The following is a 21,323-nucleotide window of genomic DNA, read 5'->3' as shown; positions in this document are numbered from 1 at the left end:
GCATTTCCTACTGAAGAATGTTGACACCGCTCTGTTTTATGTTTTGTAAGAGTCCATTTCTATCGATGCCGGTACATGCTGGATTTGGAAATGCTGGCAGTCTTTTGGAGATCTTAAGGTAAGTGTCTACTCACTATAGAGAGAATACATGACCCCTGTTTTGCTAGCTGTGGTTGTTATGTTAAAAAACAATTTAAATAGTCTCCTCTGACTTTATTTTGTCTCGTTTTGAAGTGATATTAAAATCCTGCTTTACTGCACAGTTAGGTTTTAACTGTGGGTGTTTTTGCCCAATAACCTGGGAAATTCCATTGTAAATGTAGATTTCCAATAATGCAGAGAACAACTATGTAATCTGGTCCTGTTTTTGTTTGTTATACATTATGTGAAGACAGTAATTTTCCCCACAAAGTAGAAAACATTCAACTTTTCAATGTAAATTGTTTTATTTTTAGAGAAGCCAGAATCAGATCAAATCCATATCAACAGATCAGATGTTTAAAAACAATCAGGAATCGGAAGTCAGCCACAAAATCTCTGATCAATACATCTCTAATTAAACCTCTAATTATACAAAGAGGAGTTGTGCACTGGTGGCCATCAAGTTGAGGTATATGATTCAGTCTAAACTCAGCTCTGCTAGATTACAGTTTCTCACCAATTGCTATCAAGCCAGCAGGGGATCTTATATTTATTCTCATTTCCCCTGTTGGAATCTTTTCCTGAATAAATTTGAGTATTCTTCCTCCAGGTGCCCTCCTTTGTCTGCAATTCACATCTGCTATTTTCGAACACACATCATGTTTCTTTCCTGCTTTGTTCTGATGACAAATAAGGCATATTTTTATTTTCACTTTTGAATGCTTTCTATTACCTGTGAATAACATGAATTCTTTTCAAAATTCTATCTTAACCAGTGTTTGTGCTTAGTAAAAGAAGTTAGCAGTTTGCTACACTGAGACATATTTCTTGGATTTCATAATAGCAAAAATTTTCAGATCCTTGAGAATTTTTAGAACAGGTTGATTAAGAACAGTATTTTCTGCTAAGTTTATAAAATTTTTCAAATGTCCTTCTAGCTGGAACACTCGCTGTGACCACCATGTCCAGCTCATAACACGTTCTCAGCAGCCGTCTGTCACACATTCACTTATTTTAACAAAGAATCATGTGTGCAGTAAAGTGTCAAGAGCAGCTGATGGCTGCCAGAGAGCAGGTATTTGTTCAATTCAGTATTAAAATAATTTGTGCTGGTATTAATCTTTGTAAGGCCATATATGAATTTATTCCAGATTACTTTAATTTCATCTCTATTAAGTTTAGCAAGACTTTTGTTAAAATTAACTTCACAAAAGTCTGACTCAAATAAACCTTTACTATTGTCTTAATAATTAAGCAGTTTAAGGGATTTGATGTGTCCATGATATTACATAGAAAAGCGTTGGTAGACCATACAACTTCACAATTGTATGGCTATTTATATAAGAGATATCTCTGAGAACTTTAATTATTATAAACAAAAACTTGAAGAAAAGAGAAAGGTTTTAAGTGTTAAAAAAAGCGTGGGTACAAGGCTTGTTATTAATCATTCAGTTAGGTTAAATGTTAAACTGTAAAGGATTTCTTTTCTTCAAAGAAAATGTCTTCAAAGACATAAAGAAAATAAACATCAAAGTGTTTCACTTTGGGTTCTAAACTTTACAAAAAATTGATGGTTTAAAGTTATTCTGAACAGATGTTAAATTCTGCAACCCATCATCAGTGAGCAGAAACTTAAAGTTCTTTCTTTGCATTTTTTCACCATAACTTTTCATTTCTTTAACTCATTAGATAAACTTAGCCGAGACAGTTCAGTCCTTCACTATGAAACCGTATCTCAAGGAAGATAGTTTATCTGTCTCCTCAACACTGCAGAAACATCATAACCCTGATTAAGTTTTGCTGAGAGATGCCAAGAATGATTTCTAAGTAGGTCCACAGAATGAGTACTGATGTGGAGATGCTGCACAGATACAGGCCCTGCCTCTACTCAAACAGTCCCAAAGGGTAGAGTGTTGCGATTGCCAGTAACCTGCTCTCACTCCCCACCCCTATGTTCATCATCCCTCACAGTTCCTGCCAGAACGCCTCGGATCTTATCCACACGCCTTCTGCCTGACTGTGAAAAATGGAATCCATCAGCGAGTTGCTGGGGGTGGTCCACATTTCCCTAATCTGGACTGCCCTGTCTCCCTTTAAAAATGGATTATAGCTCTTTTTTCCCACTCAGAAAAGCGGGTCATAAGGAAGATTCTCCATACTGGACACGGCTGTAACTGAAACTCAGCAGCTGCTTTGCCTAGAATACCAGTTTTAAATCCACGGCTCAACAGTATCACTTCATTCCTTTTGTTATTTTTGGATGATACATACAATATTTGCTATAAAATTTAATTGCTGAATTTTAAAGTCAACAAAGGTAAACGACTTAGAATCAGGTTCCAGAAGAAAGACATTTAATAGAACATGTTTATGAGGCAAAAATTTTGGTTGCAAAAATCACAAAGATGCTTTTAACTTTAAAAAGGAAGCAACACGTAAAAGAGTGTGCACTCCCTTAAATTGGAAATGCACATTTCGATATAGTGTGATTGCAATGTTCTCTCACCCATTATTTCCTGGCAGCTGTGAAGAGCCCTTAATATTGCAAGCTGAACATGAGAAACAAGACTGAATTATAGAAAGCGTGCGAACAATCAAAGGCCCTGTTCAATAGCAAAAGGAGAATAGTCTGTATCTAATCTTTCTCACTATGAGACATCGCAGGCGGCCTGTCAATTTCATTATGGGAACACCCTTAAAAGCCATGAGCAGCGTCAACGCTTCTTAGAGAACGCTTCCTAGAGAACGCTTCTTAGAGAAAATCACTAACCTAGCTGATATGAAAATAGAAAAGGTGACTAGGATTGGATTACTTCTTTACAATACATAAAAAATAAATTACCAAAATGCTTCAAAATAGATGAAAAACAAAACTGCTCAAACTAGTAAAAAAACAAACAAAAAAAATTTGTCTTTTTACTCTAAATTGCAAGACTAAACACTATCAAAAATCAGCTTCAGCTTTATAGGACAGCTCGATGCCCAAGTCATCAGCTCTGTAAGTGGAGTAAGTTGCATCAGCCTACAATTTTGCACGCAAGAAAGCCTTTGTATCTCTGGGGAGCATTAATTCTTCGTATGCAGCCATGATATATATCATGCTTTAGGATTGAATCAATAAAAGAAACCTGAGAGGAAGTCGACTGAAAGGGTGCAGAAAAATCAAAGTTGCATTCCACCTCTACAGTTATCGTTACACCAAGCACTGAATAATGTAGTTAAAAAGAACTTTCCCAAAATTGGCTTGCTGTGTTTTTCTGTTGTTTTGTAAGAAATGTTATAACTATTACAATATTTTAAGGACCTTAAAGGGCATGTTTTTTTTTTTTTTTTACAAATTTACTTCTCAGTTATATTCAGGATTATAGCTCGGGGTAGTTATACTAATTGCCATGACTGAAATGTAGAAATACGGAAGCAAAAAAAGAAATAGAAAAAAGAGCAAGGTCAAGGCAACAGAGAATAAAGCTGAAAGTTGTTGAAAACTAATGATGTTATGTTTGGAGACCATACTCAGACAACAATGTACACCCAAAGCAAAGGTGTACATAAAACCCAAAGCAAAGGTAGTAAAAGAAAAAACCTTCAGCTTTTATTTGAGTTCATAAAATGAAGCTTCAAATGATGATATGTCCAGTGAGGGGCCTGAATAAAACAACATCTGAGAGCGGTAGCTTGAAGACAAAAACAATAATTTCAATACAAAAAAAAAAAAACTAGGAGTGGTGGACACATAAAAATGAAAGCATGTTGTAAAGATGTTTTTTTAACTGACAAACTTAATGCTCACAAACAACGGCTATGACCATCTTTTTGGAATATTTGTTTACTCATTTCTGATGCTATTTGTCCAAGCCACATCATAACTTGTATCATGTTTTCCTTATTAAGTTTTTGGTTGTTCCTTCCCTTGAATTCAAGATTCCAGCTGTGTCATAATTCATGGAATAAGCATCTTGTACAAAGAGTGCTTTTTGTGAGTGAGGGAAAGTGTGTCTGCTTCACTTCCATGGAGGTAATTCACATTTTCTGCATAAGAGGATATCTGCAGCAAAAGTGCTCACTCAATCCTTTACCTGTCTTGCCAATAAACAACCACTTTCCCACTTTTCCCTTTGACACCTTCCCATCATGATCATCTTTTTTATGAAGAAAACAGTATTTTTCTGAGATTACTGGAAGAGATTTCCAGATGGTGCCATTACATGCTCTCTGCTGCTATCCATATCTCTTGTTTCTCTTTTTGGTGAATTAAAAGACTTTAGCTTCTGAAAAGTACTTAAAATGTACTTATCCACTTAAAAAAAAAAGTAAAAATTGCACACTGTCAAAAATTGTGATATATGAGCACTTTCAGTGGATATATGGTACTGACATGTTCAAGAATACACACATACGCCATAGATAGTGGGACCGCAGGAGATGGAAAGAAGAGCGGCTTAGCATCCATTAATGCACAGCAGATGGGAGTTAATCCTCTTCTTTCTCATTGTGATTATTGCTTCTTGCGAGGCTGCTTTCTTACTCTCCTTCCTCTTTCCTATTCCTCCTGCCCCTAAGCCTCCCAAAATAACTTCCCTGAATACAGGTCAGGAGTTGCATGGAAATAATCCCCATTTACACATCCTCCGACAGAAGTCACCTAAATTCCCCATTCTGACAAAAACAGTGGATACAGACCCACTGCAGTGAAGTGCTGCTCTAAACAGAGTGGGCTCTGTTGTTTACCGGCTGTAATGCTGTGCTTCCTATATGCTGTGCAAGGATCACGTATTTGCTGTTTTCTAAATTATTAATAATGAAAGAAGCATTCACAGCACATCTTAGAGATCATATTTTCTAGTTACACTGTAATTGCCTGGTCAACTTCTTAATTTGTATTACAGGTAAACAACCTGCTTTCCTAAACCAAACTATTTATGAAGCTGGCAAAGTGTGAAATAGAAGTTAATTTTCACCTTGTATAACTGATACTTTTACTTCCAAGTAAAAGTAAATACTTTTAGTAGAGGTGACATACTGACCTGATCAACATGACATTTTCAATATTCATGATGTTGTAAATTGCAGAGGTTGGAGGGCTTCTCTCACCAGACTGTTGATACTATCCAGAGTGTGATTGGCATGGTAGAGGGAGTAGGTCAGTTGGTAGACCCCATCGTTGGTCTCGCTGTTCCCATAGAAACCCACTCCTACAGCAGAACTGCAACGATGGAGAATTTTAGATAAAGGAAATTATTGTATTTGTTGGCAGTGTTTCATTTTGTTGCATTTAAACTACAAAGCAAACAGTGTAAATTTGGTCTAGCAAAACAGTAAATACACACCTTTGTGATGCCTTTTCATCACAGTTTTATGTTTGAATAAATTTACCAACAGCGTTTGTATCACTTGTCTCTTTGTACTTTGCCGAAATATGGGCTAGGATCACACAAAACCTCAGCAGAATGGCAAACTGAATTTCATCATTTTCAATAGGACATCTCTCTATCCATTATCCATGTGTTCTGTGCATTACAGTTTAATTTTTCTTACCAAAAAATTCTCTTACAGGAGTTAGTGATGGCTGAATCCGTGTCTGCATTCAAACTAACAAGAGAGAAGGTACCTCAGTGAGATACACCCAATCCATTATTCTCGCCTTCCTTGGTCTCCTGGAACTGAGCGCAAGCCTCCACAGTAGGGAGGATTAGACCAGTTGGTGCAACCCTACTTCTACTGATCTACATTAAAATGAGCAGTAATAACTCAAACATGTTTAATCTTTTAGACAAAACTTCTCCTTTCATTTCTACAATTTAAATGACATTAGGCATCACAGTTAGAATTGATGGAGGTTATTTAGATTTGCACATAAAACAGAAAACCTGCTTCATTCTCTCTTTTAGTTCTAAAAGGGTCACAGGGGGCGCATTTAGTACAATCAAATTTAACCAAAAGCAGATGCAATTAGAGTAATCTGTACAAGTTCAGCTGCACGGTTGTGTTTAAAAGAAAAAAAATACTAAATTGAGTTTGGTTAAGAAGCCACACAACATAGACATGCTTTATGCTTTTCAAAGCTTCTGTGTTTGAGCTGATATGTGTTGGCCTTCACAATAAGCTCTTCATTAACCCTGCTGCCAAGATGACACATCAGCAACAATGAGGAGCACCTAATGACTCAGTAATGAAACAATAATGAGGCACACTGAACATCATGGGGCAGTTTAGCCTCAAGGGAAGCATTAGGAATTGTGTGGCAGTGCAAAAACTCTCCCTGTAGCAACCGGAGCATATAAAAGGAAAGGAAAGCAATAAAGAACCGGAACAAAGCACAGGATATGTAGATGCCAGGATATTTTGTTGTGTGAACGAGTAAACAACAAATTTTGTTTGTCTTCTATGCATGAAGCTAAGCAACGCAGCCCCCAGTCGGAAAAAAAAGATTTCAAACTACATTAGACTACTTTACTGAAACTAAATCAAGGGGAGATTTTTTTATATTAAATGTAATAACTACCATATTTTCCGCACTATAAGGCGCACCACATTATAAGGCGCACCTTCAATGAATGGCCTATTTTAAAACTTTTTTCATATATAAGGCGCACCGCATTATAAGGCACATAGAATAGACGCTACAGTAGACGCTGGGGTTACGTTATGCATCCATTAGATGGAACTGCGCTAAAGGGAATGTCAACAAAATAGTCAGATAGGTCAGTCAAACTTTATTAATAGATTACAAACCAGCGTTCTGAAAACTCCGTTCACTCCCAAAATGAATAAACAGCTGTTTGATTATTTTCCCCGAGGTAAAGTAAGTGACTTGGTATTTTCGTGACACAGTTTATCTTTTAACAACAGCAAGGTATAACATATAGTGGAGGGGAACTTTTCCTCGATTCAATAAACACGTAAAAAACAGTCTGATACTGTTACGGTAAATCAAACGTTAGTGCAATCACAATATATATCCACTTCCGCACCATTGATTCGTTCATGTTAAATTCTCTCGCTGCTGCTCTATTCCCGTGTTCTACTGTGTGACTGATCGCCTTGAGCTTAAACTCTGCGTCTCTTAATAGGAGCCATTTTGGGGTCTTTACACAAAACCCAGCGTGCACCATGCGCTTCTTCTTCTATGGGGGAAAATGAAGTCGGCGGCTGCTTACCATAGTTGCGAGACCTGTTGTGGCTCAATATTGGTCCATATATAAGGCGCACCGGATTATAAGGCGCACTCTCGACTTTTGAGAAAATTGAAGGTTTTTAGGTGCGCCTTATAGTGCGGAAAATACGGTAAGTTGAATTTACCCCAATCCTGAGAGAAGAAAAAAACATTAAGGGATGTGCTTTGTCTATAATAGCTGTAAATCTACTAAAATGTGCTGACTGTAAAGCTGTATGTAGTGAATAACACAAACAGAATCTGGGCTTTATAAATGTAGAAAGACATATTCAGTATATCTAACAAACATCCCACCATCTGACAGCTGTAAAGTTAAGCATTTTTAACATCCGGGGTATTCTCCTAACTTATTCATCTAGTTTCTTTCTATATTTTTTATTAATATTTCTATTTTTATGTGTATCAGCGTGCTACCATTTGCTGATAGCTTGGCTATCATTACACCTGAACATTCCACACGTTCTTACAAGGCCACTGACAACCAGATGACTTGTGCTGATCTGATAACACTATCAACCACAGGACCTTATGTAATGAGGCACGTCCTTCTTTAATTATACATAATCAATTCTGTGAGGTCAAATCGGAATCCAATAATCTACGATTATCTCAACATCAATTAAAGGACATTTCTGACATAGATTGGCTATAAAACCCCATTTATTTGTGGAATATTGTGTTCAGATGTAAGAGAAATATTGCACAGTGTGCACTTCTTTAAAGGATTTTTGCTATAATCAAAGCAATTTTGTAAGGTTCTTCTATTTGATCTAAGATGTAAAATTTTAACAATAGTCACCACATCAAACATGACATAGTGAGGTTCAAGAACAACCTTGGATAACAACATCATGCCCTATGACTTAGCATTGCAGCTGGTCTCATGTGCTGTAGTAGTTATTAGGTATAGATAAAGGGAGCTAATGAACTCAAAGCCCAGTGCTGTCACAAGCTTAACTGGATCAGTGCGGCAATTAAATTAAGGTCTTTTTAGACCCAATTCTTTTGGTTTAATTAGGTGCCTTTCGACAATAAATCATATGCAAATGTACATTCATATCTTCGATGAAACTTCAAAAGCTTCACACATGTCTAACCTTACAGAAATTATCCATAAAACCCAACTATCTCATCTTGATTCCAATACTCATTTTTCTTTTTTCTCTTCAGTTAGGAGCCACAGCGTCACTACCAAATCACACGAGTCACACACCAATATCTTACCCAATTATCCTTATAATATGAAGGCAAACATGCCAAAATAAAATGGCATATTTAACAACAATTTTGCTAAATATGTCCTTTAGTATTGTTGAAAGATAGACCTGCTGCTTGTCATTGCAAAAACAATCCCTTAGTAAAATGATTGCCATAGCGTTAAGCTTGGTGCAGTTAGTTCCCAGAGAACAATAGATAACTGAGGATGTATTATTCAGAAGTGTGTGTTAATTTATTTGATGAAACACTATCATGCACATCCACTTTAGTGATCCAAGTTTAGCTTGGCTGTATAAATGCGAAAGTTTTTGGAGATAAGTATTTTTATTGATGCAAAGTAATTTGCAGGTGTACAATATAAAGGAAGATGAATACCGCCGAGCTGTCTTTGTGTTATATGGTTCTACAAAACCTGATGCTCCACTCAGAAATAACAGTTAAAACAAAAATGTTTGCAAGCTTTCTTTCTTATTTCAAGCATTGCACTCAGTGTCCTTTTACATAAAATGGATGGAATAACTTCTTTATATGGTTTGATACTTTTTCCTGCTCAAAAGGTAGTAAATTCATTTATTAAGAGCTGACTGATATAAATTGTGAGTATCATGTTTCAATTTTTATGCTCTGAATTTTTCTCTCTCTTTTTTCGCTCTTTTCTGTGACAGCTGCTAAATAAATAAAGCTCACTCACTCACTTTTACAGTGCTCTACAAGGACACATAGATTTGTCAGGGAACATTAGTGAACATACAGCATCATCAAATCTAAGGAACACAGCAAACAAGTCGGAGAAAAAGTTCTGGAAAGTTCTTTACCCTAAACTGACAGGTTGGGCAAGAAGAACATTAATCAGAGAAGCAGCAAATGCAGCCACTGGATTTCTAGGCATGCTGCAAAGATCTACAGGTTACTTGAGATCTGTTGAGATGAAAACTATTAGTCATGCATTCTATAAACTCAGTTTTATAGAACACTGCCAAGAATAAAGTCATTTTTCAAAGAGATGCTTGTTTTCTGCAAGAAATAACACATGTAGGGAACACACTTAAACATGTGGAATGAGGTACTCTGGTCAGACACGAGCAACTCTGACCTTCCTGGCTAACACACAAAAGGCTATGCACGAACGAAAGCTAATGCTGCACATTATTGTCCACACATCATCCTAACTGGAAAGCATGACGGTGGAAGCATCACAATGGCCTTTTACAGCAGGTACACGCAAGCTGATCAAAGTTAAAGGGACAACAGGGTAAAAAATGGGACAATTCTGGAAGAAAACCTGTTAGAGGACATAAAATACTTGAGACTGCACTGTGAAAAAAACAACGGATTTTTTTTGGAATGAAAAACTATTTTCAATTGAAAAAACCAAGCGTGTCATAGAGGTACAATAAATTAAGTTCACTCGAACAGTCAAGGTAGTTGCAATCCTAAACTGTATTTTGTGAGTTTTCAGTACTTCTATCTTTAAGTTGTAGGTCACTGCAACAGGTGATTCTCCTGACTTTTGACTTTTTGGTTTCTGACTGAGAAAATCAACCTTTGGAGATGATTTTTGAGTTCGAGGTTGAGAGTGCTACTTACTTGCGGCGGTAAGATTTGCTCTTATTTAAATAGATTTAAATACTCTTGGAATTTCTTTTAAGAATAAATATATGTATATTAGGTAAAACTACCAAACTAAAAGCCACATAGCAGTAGGACATTGAGGGAATGCTTCTTACACTGTTACTTTTGCACAATTAGCAAGGCTCCTTTCTTTCTCTGGGTGCTAAATGTGCCTAATGATTGTTCTAGTTATGATATGAATGATATACAGTTAGAGAACATAAAAAAAAATTAAAAATCAGTCTATTTCTCCACTGAACAGTTATCACAAAACAAATTTATAATCTGCATAAAGGTTGTGGAATGTTTTACGCATCATTTTATCTAAGAGTGCTGTTACAAACTGATACAGAGCAGACTGTGCTCTTACAGTGGGGATCTTTCTCAAAAAAGAAAGATTTTTGTAGCACAAAAAACTAAGCCATTAATCCTGCTTGATGGCACACCTGTCAGAAGATGACAAGCTGAGCACTGTGAGATTTTCAAGTAGTCTTGGCTGCTCTAATAGCACTCCCTATCCACATGGACCGACATGCACAGAGCAACACATTCTGTGAGGTCGAGGAGTTTAAAACAACAGAAGATACAAAGAAATAAGAAGCAACTGCATCCAAGATCATCACAAAAAGCTTTAAATTTAACGAAGACAACTGTAGACTTCATTACAACTGTTTACTGGATTTTTGTTCTCAGGCATCAATGACGATTTAAGAGAGAATTAGATTTGAGGCATTAGTAAATGCTAATCCAGACGAAACCGATAATGACCTGGTTCATTTGGTGACTGCATCGTTTAATTGACCGACTTCCTCATCTCGGTGCAGCTCCGGAAAAAGACAAAACCCAATAGGATTATTTAAATACCTTTACTTACCATATTATGAGACCTGTAATAACAGCGACCCACGTGACACAACAGGTGTCGGGCCGTTTGGTTTCTTCATCCAGGCTCCGGCGGCAGCAGAATAGACACACCAAGTACACGGCCAGAGTTAGGAGGCTCAGAGCGAGGCCGATAGCACCAGCACAAGCCAAAACTATTAGAGACTGAAAAAAATAAGAAAACAAAAAAGATACCATCAGTGAAATTAATGGCTGTTATGTGCTTTTAAAAAGTCTGAATCAAGTTTTTCAACAAATCTTATCTAAGTGCTGACCCCATCGACCTTGTGGTTGATTCACTGAGTCAAAACAACCCACCAACAGCAACAGCAGTCAAGTTCAAAGATGTTACTGAGGTAAGAGAGCCGACGTATCACGCTTGTCATCAACATTATTACTGCTGACTGTTGACCACAGAAAATGAAGTCCAAAAAGAAAAAAAAAAGCATAGCTTTTTGTCATCTTAGGGAAAGTACATCTTAAAAATAATATCTGACTGCGGCTGAGAAAGAGGGAAAAAATGATCAGGACTGTTGGAGGGGAGGGTCATGTGACTTGGTGTCTTTCCCTCAGTCTTGTGATTTCTGAATGTGCAAAGTATTTGAAGCTTGAAGGCTGAACACACACTGGGGGGGGCACTGTTGCAGAAAAAAAAAAGAAACAGGAAATTATTCACTTGAAAACCCCTTTTGTTAAAAAATAAAACAATACACATGAAACACATTTCATTACTGGGATCATTTAAGGACTTGAAACTCATATTATTGTAGCACTCGATTAGGTTCAAAGACATGACAAAAGCATGACCCTAATTGTACTTGCAAATAATTTGCTCTGCAAATATCAATGCTGAGAAGTTCAAAGTGGATGCCTGGCTGACTGGCAAAATGATTTTACACCTTCATCTCTGACTAATCATTACATTTGGATTCAGTTGGCACTGCAGCTGAATTTAAATTAGTGTAATATGTTTTAGACTCTTACAAAATAGGTTGGTGGATTCTAACAAAACCATGAAAACAGGTTCCTGCGCATATTTACGTCAAAATTATATGTTTATTCCAACTCAGATCTATGGAAATCTATGGAAGGAAGGAGAGAGGAAAAGAAGGACATGAGACTGTGACAATGGATGAGGGAATAAAATCTGGAAATACAGTTTTTTCCAGGTATTGCATGAACTTAATTTTCAAACTTTCCCAGACTTAATGGAAATGTGGACTCATTGTTGAACACATGATTGAATTCATGTAATGCTTAGACCTTTTCCCCCATTTTAATCCAGATTTTCTTTGTAAAAAAGATTAAACATTTAAGTTTAAATGCACAAGCTTAAATTAACCCAAACAATGAGTAGAGGACAACTGGTCTCATCTTAACTTCAATCAAGGCCAAACTGCTAATCCACTGACTTGCTAATGGTTTAGTGGAGGTCACTGCTGATGAGCCAGAAGTGAGCTCATAAGAGGTTCAAACTGGTTGAATTTTCTGTCACAACAACTCAGTTCAGGCTCTTTACAACAGCGATGCTGCCTCTACTTGCTTCTCTAATTTTCCACTCAATTGTTTGGTAATTACACATGTTGACACTTCAATTTCCACTGCATGCCAGGCCCATAACAAGGGAACAGATGCATGACGGGGAGAGAGAAGGAAGACAAACACTAAAGAACAACAACTGAACTGACATTAACCAGAAAATATTGATCATCTGCGGTGGCAAAAGGATGTTAGTATAAAATTGGCGTAAGTGTGTAAGCTTAATTGAATTAAATCACAAAAGGCAACCACTGATTTATATGTTAGTGATGTTTCTCTCAACATTTTTTGTGCATTTCACAAAGATAACTTATAGTTGTGAGATACACAAGTTTCACAGAGATTGAGAAGGTGCTACATTTTCTTAAAGCAACACAGATTTAAGAAACAGAGGCTTATATAAAACAAGAAATGTTACTTTTATACCTGAAAAAAGAAGGTGCATGACTGATTGGAGCAGAAAACTATACTTCTTGAAACAAATTAGCATCTTTTAGGTGCTATATGTATGTTTTGATTCTTACAGTACTGAGATATTGCAACATATTCCTGTATGGAAGCAAACATATCAGAGACTAAATTGAAATTGGAGTACAAAACAGATAAACACTACTAAATATTTTTTTTGTGGATTGCAGGTGGAAAACTGACTTCACCTGAGCATGACTTTTGCAATATTCGTTTCATTACAGAGACCATTTTAACCACAAGAACTGAGCTCGACGATGGACTGTGTAAAGCAATTTTTTTTTCTTTTCTGCAGTACAACTTGTGTTTAAAATGTCGATTTTAATACTTCACATCTGATTGGATATGAATTACAGGATTTTTGGGGGTGTCTGGTATTCTCCAAAGCAGATGTTGGAAATGAAAATTGAGTAAAAAGATAAGTTTAGATTTTAGAAATAATAAAAAAAACTTGACAGAAATATTAATTGCTGATATCCAGAATGTTAATTATAGATTAGCGGAACAAATTGTCATTTTATAAATGAAATAGTAAGCCTGATATGCATGACTACTAAACATATTTCTCCTGTGGAAATAAAGCTATTAGTAAAACTCTGAGTAAATTAGAGTTTCTGATACTTGAAGTCCGAGTGGCTTTAAATGATAAAAATACATTTAAAATTTTTTTTAATTCGTTGAAATTTGAGGATATTTGACGTAAGAGTACAGAAGCACATCATAACCAACATTCCTAATACAAGTCATGAGTTATCATGTGAAAATGGCAGTACAGCATGATTTCCCACTTCCTTAAATTAGGACCAAAAATCTGAAAACGCACACAAAAATCCTCGTGAGGGCAGATGAAAAGATGGAAAGTGTGTGAGAGAGCGTACTTTATTTCTCAACACAGCAGTTTAAACCGCTCTCCACCTAAATATAGGCTGTCTGGACGCAACATTTACATATGAAAGTCAGTGTTCAGCAATAAAATACGTGCGCTTCTACGCACAAGTACAGTTACCAACCTGCTGATAGCTCGCTTCCTCCGGTCTGAAAGTGCTGTCGACCGACTGGAAAAGAAAATTGAAGTGTGGGAAATTGTGCAGCCAGTATGTCCACCACGGAGCCACATAATCAAGCCGGGCAATGGCCATTACTGCTTGAAGAGTCAATCCAACAAAGCTGTGAAACAAGTTTCTCTCCGTGGGACACTCAGATGTTCCTTGGTTTGGGGAATAGGAGGTGGGGGGAAAAAAAAAAAAAGAAAAGCTAGGTTTGTTGAAAAGCTGTCGCAGAGAATTAGGAGGAAATTATTCTATTTGCTACAACTTTAAAAAGTGTAGATAAATATGTCTGAATCCTATTGCTGTCCCCATGGCTGCAAAACATCAATATAAACAGTAAATTTACATCCCGAGATCGTGGCTTGTGTGAACCTGCCTCCTTGTCCGTAGAAGGCGTGACAACAACTTCAGTCCTGTGGCCGAGACGTCTTCACTCCACTCGTAAAAAACAGGAAGAAAATAGCAAACCCACCCTGCTAACATCTTGCCCTTTTAAAACGAAGAAGAAGAAAAAACAGTGAACTTCAGCCACAATTTAGAGAAAATTTAAAGCGATAAAAAAAAATTCACAACGTCTTTATCAAGCCTTATGTGCTTGGCCTGGCCTGCTTTATCTCTCAACTGTGTCTTCACACTGGGGAAGCTCGACTGTGCTCGTCTAAAAGCGAGTTATGAAAAGAAATGAAGCGTTCTGCTCTAACCGGCCTGGAAAACTTTTGTCTGCAGGGAAACGTGCACAGATAAGTCTTACTGCTATTTATGACTTCTGCTGTTTATGTCTGACCTCTTGTGGACAATGAGGTGAACGGTAATGAGTATGTTAATAAGCTTCTGTTTTTTCCAGTCTCTTTGTCTTCACTTGCAGTTATATTTGGCCCAAAAGCCTTTGCGAGAAAGTAAAAATGAATTTTGAGCTCAGTTCTGTTGGCACGTTTGTCACATCGTGGCAAGGTACAATAAACATCCATAAATGTGGTTAGGCACATGGCCTAATTCTCCAAGCCACTCTTCAAAGTAGGAAAGACAAGACAACATACCAGTACACTCCAATCGGATGTGTGTTTTTCTTTATAAGTCAAAAAATGGCTGCAAGAAAACAGATACTTGCTGAAACCTGCTCACAGCGGTAATTATACTGGAAATATGATTAACAAGTCTCGAGGATCCAATTATATCTTGCTGTGAAGTTAACTAAAAGAAAAGCCTTCAAAAAAGCATTTAGTGAATATTTTTATTAGTGAATATTTTGTATTAGTAGTAAAAAAAAATAACATAAATCTATGTGTTATTAAATATATATTTTTTCTATATATGCAAACATACAACTAACATTTGATATTGACAGAATGTTCCTGGGATTGCAATTCACTCTTAACATGTTGCCCATTGTGATAAACCCTGAGTTGATATTATGGTTGTTGTTCCTATTTTCAGCCTCAAAGTCCTTGGAACAGCTTTGAAGACTGCTGACAGAAAAAAAAAAAGGAGAAAGGAAATCTGAAACTGGTGCAATTACGATTGTGAAATAAATTGTTCTGGACACAGCAGGCAAATATGAATAAATTCAACGTGCCTAATTAAAATAATTAAAACGTATTCCCTTAAACCAAGACACTTGTTGGAAAAAGACAAAAAACGCAGGTGTTGAATATTTTACCTGTTGTTGAATTTCTTTCTTATTCGAGTTACCGGACGCTGCTTCACCTCTGTTATCGATGAATGTGTCTAAAAGACCTGCATTGTGTACAATACCATCACTCTCTGAGCTAAAGTAAACAACCAAACAATGGAAATGTGCCAACTGAAACAGTCCATTGGCAGATAAAAGGGAAGATAGAAAATATGTTGCGGAAATTGTTCTCTGAGGAAAAGTTGTTTTATCTCAAATGGAACATAGGGTGGTTTGCTTTCAAGCTAAATCATCCATCTTGTGGCAACTGTTTTTTATTATTGGGATGCTTTGATGCACCTCCATGGCCCAAACAGCTTGGAAGTGTGCTTTGGGGCTGAATACTAGCAGGTGACACTTGAAATGTGCCGCATGAATATGAATTTCTTTGACTGTGCTCCGCATGTACAAGTAGGTGAATTTGGTTCCAGATAAATCTCTTGTGATACCCATGCCATTCACTCTCAGTGTTGAAAGCAACTTAGTGGGATCAATGCAAAACAAAGGAAGGAAATGAATCAAAGTTCTTCTGCACGTGTCTGTCCTCTGAAATCTGTGACATTTGGATAACTTTTCCTCTTATTTTTTTTAAGTTGTTTTTGCAGATAAACATGTAATTCCCACACATCACAGTTTACATCAAGGGATATGTACCTTTAGCAAAGCACAGGGATGCCATAATGTCATACAAAGCACTGGATGTCTCCATATAATACTTATTAATACACTTTATATGGGCTGTTTAAACTAAAAACTTTTATAGAAGTGTCATAGCATGGACGCCACGGTATAAAAAGACAGTATGGCACTGCATGTCATACAAGGAAGCACCGTGTGCTTTCAGATATTTACCTCCACCTGTGGATATGTTTTTAAAGTCATACTAACTTTAATGAAATGAAATGTATGAATTTGAAGGAAACAATACAAAATATTTAGAGAACCCCTCTCAATATTTTGTCATTTAGCAAATGGAAATTATTTACAAAATATTTTCTAACCAGGAATATTTTTCCCTGATCTAATCTAACACATTTAAGGGAAAATCTTTCTTTTTCTATTGTGTATGTAAATATCTGGTTTTAACAAAACTTAAAAACAAAATTTGGGATTTTGTATACATCTATTAAACTCCTATTAATGCTGAACCATTAGGTGGCAGCCCAACACTTTTCTGTTATGGGTCCAAAACCCCTCACCCCCTTTCTCTACTTTGTTAATATCTGTGACGAAGTAGCCTATCATTAGAAAGATCTCCTTTGTGCATAATGTTGGCAAAAGAGTCATAATCTCAGTCTAATAAAGTTTCTGTTTTAATGAACAGCAGTTTATAGATCAGATCCTTTGCTTTCTTGGGCCTTTCATCAGAATCTCAGGGGATCAGCAATTTGGGTCATGATGTTACAGGAGATCCATATCAAAGAGCACTTTGAAGTCACGTTACTGCACAGTAAATGAAAAAAAAAAACAGTACTAAGCCATATAGTGGAAGATAAAACTGATGGCCAGTGCTAGTCTGACAACTGTATGGAAATTGTGAACCAAATATTCCAGCAGGTTATGCTCAGTCTGCACTTAATTCTGCTGGAAGGATCCCATATGCCAGGCTCGAAAATCAAAAGGCGGAGTGCAAATATCATGTTAACAAGAATTGCCTGTAATCCTGTAACGTCGTCACATTTTTTCATGCTACGATCCACAAACTTTAATGCATTTCATTGGCATTTCATGCGATAAACCGAAACAAAGCTGAACAACATTGGGAAATGGAAGCAGTAGGTCACCTTTTCTTTGTGCATCTCGATCTGTGGAGTGAAATTATGGAACAAATTAGACATTCAATTCTAATTTGTCAAACTGATGATTTCATTCTGTTCAGAAGTGCACACAAGAAACATGTGTTCCATAGAGAGGAAGTCAGGTTATATTAGGTTGCAGAATATATTAATTATTCATATGTGTGCGTGTGTGTGTGAATGTAGGCTTACACATTGTTTAATATGTCTTCAGTATAGAGCTGGGTAATGAACATTTCTATTGCAATCATTTATTAGCCAATTGGATATTTATTTCAATGTTGACAGTGTATAATTCTACACTATACATGTGGATTCAGTTTAATGATTCTATATCAATGCATATTAAGGCTATTTTTTGTATACAGAAACATGTAATATGGCAATAAATTATAGGGTAGCAAGTGGATGGGAGTTAATTTTATTCTTTTACCTGCTCCTTTTTAAACTGACCTTCATAGATCTATTTCTTTTCATTTTCTCATTTTTATTTATCTATGTTTTCTTTTTTGTTGTTGAAAATGTTGTTAGAAACAGGTAACAAGCATACATTCATTCATTTTTCTATAAATATCCAAACACTATTTCATGCATGTGCACTCAACCTCCCGAGTCAACACTTTGTAGAGCCACCTTTTACTTCCACTATAGCTGCAAGTATTAGAAATATGTGGCTTCCAGTTTCGCACAGAGAAATTGTTGCTTGAAAATAGTTCAAACTTAGCTGGTTTGCGTGAACAGCTTTTTTATAATTCTTAAAAAAAGATGTTCAGTTGCATCAAGCTTTGACTTAGATTCTAACACATGTGCATGCTTTGATCTAAATCACTGTAGCTCTGGTTGTAGGTTTGGGATTGTCATTCTGCTGGAAGGTGAACCTTCATCCCAGTCTCAAGTCGTTTGCAGCCTCTAGAAGGTTTTCTTCCAAGAGTGTCCTGTTTTCGTCCCCATGGATCTTCACATCGTCTTTGACCAGATTCCCACTGCCTGCTGTGGAAAAGCATCCCCACTGCATGATGCCACCCCCACTTTCTTTTAGGTTTCATGAAGCTGTTGGTTCACTGAGATTCTCTATACTAGTTTTGAGGCCTTCATAGAACAGCTGTATGTGTGGAAAATACATTTAAAAACTATTTATTTTTATTGTAGTTTGTATAGGTATTGGGTAACATGACAAAAATGTGAAAATGTTCAATAGGTAAGAATGGGTTTTGAAGCCATCGTCATTGAGGTTTTCTGCTCATCACATGCTGAAGTGCACTTGAGCAGCACTGGATTTACCTCCTGACTGACCGTCTCCATAACAATCACTGGGATGATTGGTTTATTCAAAAGTGTATTGAACAGACTTGTGCCCTATCACTAACTTCCTACACTACTGGGATTCTTCCAAGTCATCATGGCTCAGTGAACGTGGAAAATGCCTTGTATTGGACTTCTCCTTCCTCATATGGTTATTGCTTTTTTTAGAATTTGTGACTCAAATCCTCTTGCTCTATTTTTGAGTGATTTATACATGAATGAAGATTTATGCCTGAGAGCTTGGTGCGCCGGTATTATCCAATCAAACCGAGGCTGCTCAGAGGCTCCTGAGATTGCATTAAAGTGCAATATCAATGTTGCAATCCTGTGGTTATTGCCACTTTGAAATGCCTGTGGTCCCTCTGATACCATAGCCACATGTAATAATTGTGTCTGTTGAGACAGTGTTTCAAAGGAGATTGCTGAAGTGAAAGAGTGAAAAGTGACCTTGTTTAATTTGCATTATCAGTGATTGGATGGAAAGGAGAGGGATAGGAATGCATACTGATGACATCAAAATTGTAAAGTAAAGGCTGAAAAATCTAATTCTACAACAAAGTAACTCATGATCATTTATTTTTATTTTATTTTTCATTAAATTAAATTGATTTAATGTGATGCTGCACCAGTTCAAGGTGTTCAAAATGTCATTTTATCTTTTGGTCTAGACTTTTTGCTGTCTGCGCGAAATCTTACAAAAATCACCAAGAAATTAAAAGAGAATTCTTTGGAATTTTTAAAGCTTAAATACCAGTATGTAGGAGGCAAAAACATTTAACTTCTTTTTTTATTATTATTTCTGCTGCCAACACAAGCTTTCAATATAAAACAGTTTTTCCAAGTATATTTTAAAGGGTTGACTTCCAAATTCCAAACTGTCTGTTTAAATATCAAAAGACAAATTTACTGACTGGTCGTAAAACAAAACTTTCATTCTTAGCCATTATTTGATGTAGGTGCCCAGCGCTACAAGAGCTATTCCGCACAATAATGATTTTTTGAGAGGAGAAAAACCTGAACTGACATCAGCACTCCCCCTTCCCATCTCCCCACTGGGAAGTGGCTTTCTTGCTCGCAATTTATCCAATTACGGATTTACAGCAGTGCAAAGTCGACCATACGATACAGCCTAAGTCTATTTTTCAGCCTTTGGAGCAAATCCAATCATTCCAAATGGTTGCTGATGGTAATAATTGCAACAGCATTCCATTGATCTATTGAGTCCATGGAGTGGAAACAAACAAAGCTGAAGGGGACACGCTCTTTGCATGTAAAAATATTTAGTTTGTTTATTGGGCCTTCATGGTAATATAATACAGGGGCATTAGGAAACAGGGCTTAATTCTTTGTTCCTGAAAAAAAAAATCTCCAAAGTGTTGACCTTATTTGCTTTATTAAGCCTTTCACTCTAGTAAATGTGAAGACTGACCCGGATCTCTGAATTTAAAAAGGATCAAGATGAAAGATTTGGGAAATTACAAAAACGGATCAAATCCAATTGTATGCTACTTCTATTCCACACAATATGTTCTCAGGTAATTACCAACAGAAAACACTAATTAGACTGCTTTTAAATATCAATTTCACAACTTTATAAATCACCTCTGAAGCGCTTGTAAAAAATCAGCCTTTGTTAAAAATAGCAAATGATTCTTCACAACCGTCTGTGAAGGGTTTATTTGTTTCCACTTATTAGTTTATGGCCAGTAAACTAATAAAGACTTCACCAGTTTGTCAGTTACAATAAAATAGAAGATGTTAAAATGTTAAAATGAATAATAAAGCTTAGGAAGCTTTATTTTACTTTTCCATTTATTTATTCATTCTTGTAATTACTTATTTATTTACTGTATTTATTTCTATGCATTCACACATTACATTAACCTGATGCATAGCCATAAAGCTTTTCATCATTCAGTTTATCATGTTGTTGTGAGGCATTGCATCACTATTGTTTTATATTGTTTGTTTGGTAGTGAAACATGTTAAAAATAACTTTTTAAAGAAGATTTTTGCTGTCAAAACTACTCTGTTTATTTTAGTCCTGTTATGTTTTTTTTTTTAAGAATATTGATCTATGGAAACAAACATTGTTAACATGCTGTTAGTTCTCTTAAATTCAACTTCAAGCTTTTTACATCTTCAAAAGTTTCAAAACCATTTCAAATCGAAGCAATATGGCACAGATTTTTCTTTACTGTTTTATTTCACATATTTACATATTAACAAAAATGAAGTTGAAGTAATGCTTTTACTAAAGTTTTAAACTTATGTGATCATTTGTTACTTGCAACAAGATTATGTTGAAAAAGTTTATATGCCTTAATCTGATTTTTTATTGAGAATTCACAGCTAAATCTTTTAAATAATTTGCTGAGTATGTCGAAAGTTATGACACAGCTGTTGTGTGGACTCGTTTAATTTTTCCATTTTGTTTTTTTTTCCTTTGTGAAAACAAATGTCAGTCGTTCACA

General features: G+C 36.2%; 1 protein-coding gene across 1 annotated transcript in view; it reads right to left on the bottom strand.

The window, feature by feature from the left end:
* The window catches only part of LOC116736012 (protein tweety homolog 2-like), a 41,488-nt gene extending 26,724 nt beyond the window's left edge, over positions 1-14,764 (bottom strand). Inside the window, exons 1-3 of the mRNA XM_032588222.1 lie at positions 14,044-14,764; positions 11,019-11,191; positions 5,233-5,344 (exon numbers count right to left, since the gene is read on the bottom strand). Coding sequence (XP_032444113.1) covers positions 5,233-5,344; positions 11,019-11,191; positions 14,044-14,172 — 414 coding nt within the window. The 5' untranslated portion in view covers positions 14,173-14,764. The remainder of the gene's footprint in view (positions 1-5,232; positions 5,345-11,018; positions 11,192-14,043) is intronic.
* Positions 14,765-21,323: the final 6,559 nt, after the last annotated feature.

This window comes from Xiphophorus hellerii, chromosome 16 (assembly GCF_003331165.1).
Source record: "Xiphophorus hellerii strain 12219 chromosome 16, Xiphophorus_hellerii-4.1, whole genome shotgun sequence".
Lineage (NCBI taxonomy): Eukaryota > Metazoa > Chordata > Actinopteri > Cyprinodontiformes > Poeciliidae > Xiphophorus > Xiphophorus hellerii.
Note: the sequence above shows the minus strand (reverse complement) of the source record. Positions and strands in the feature narration are given on the sequence as shown.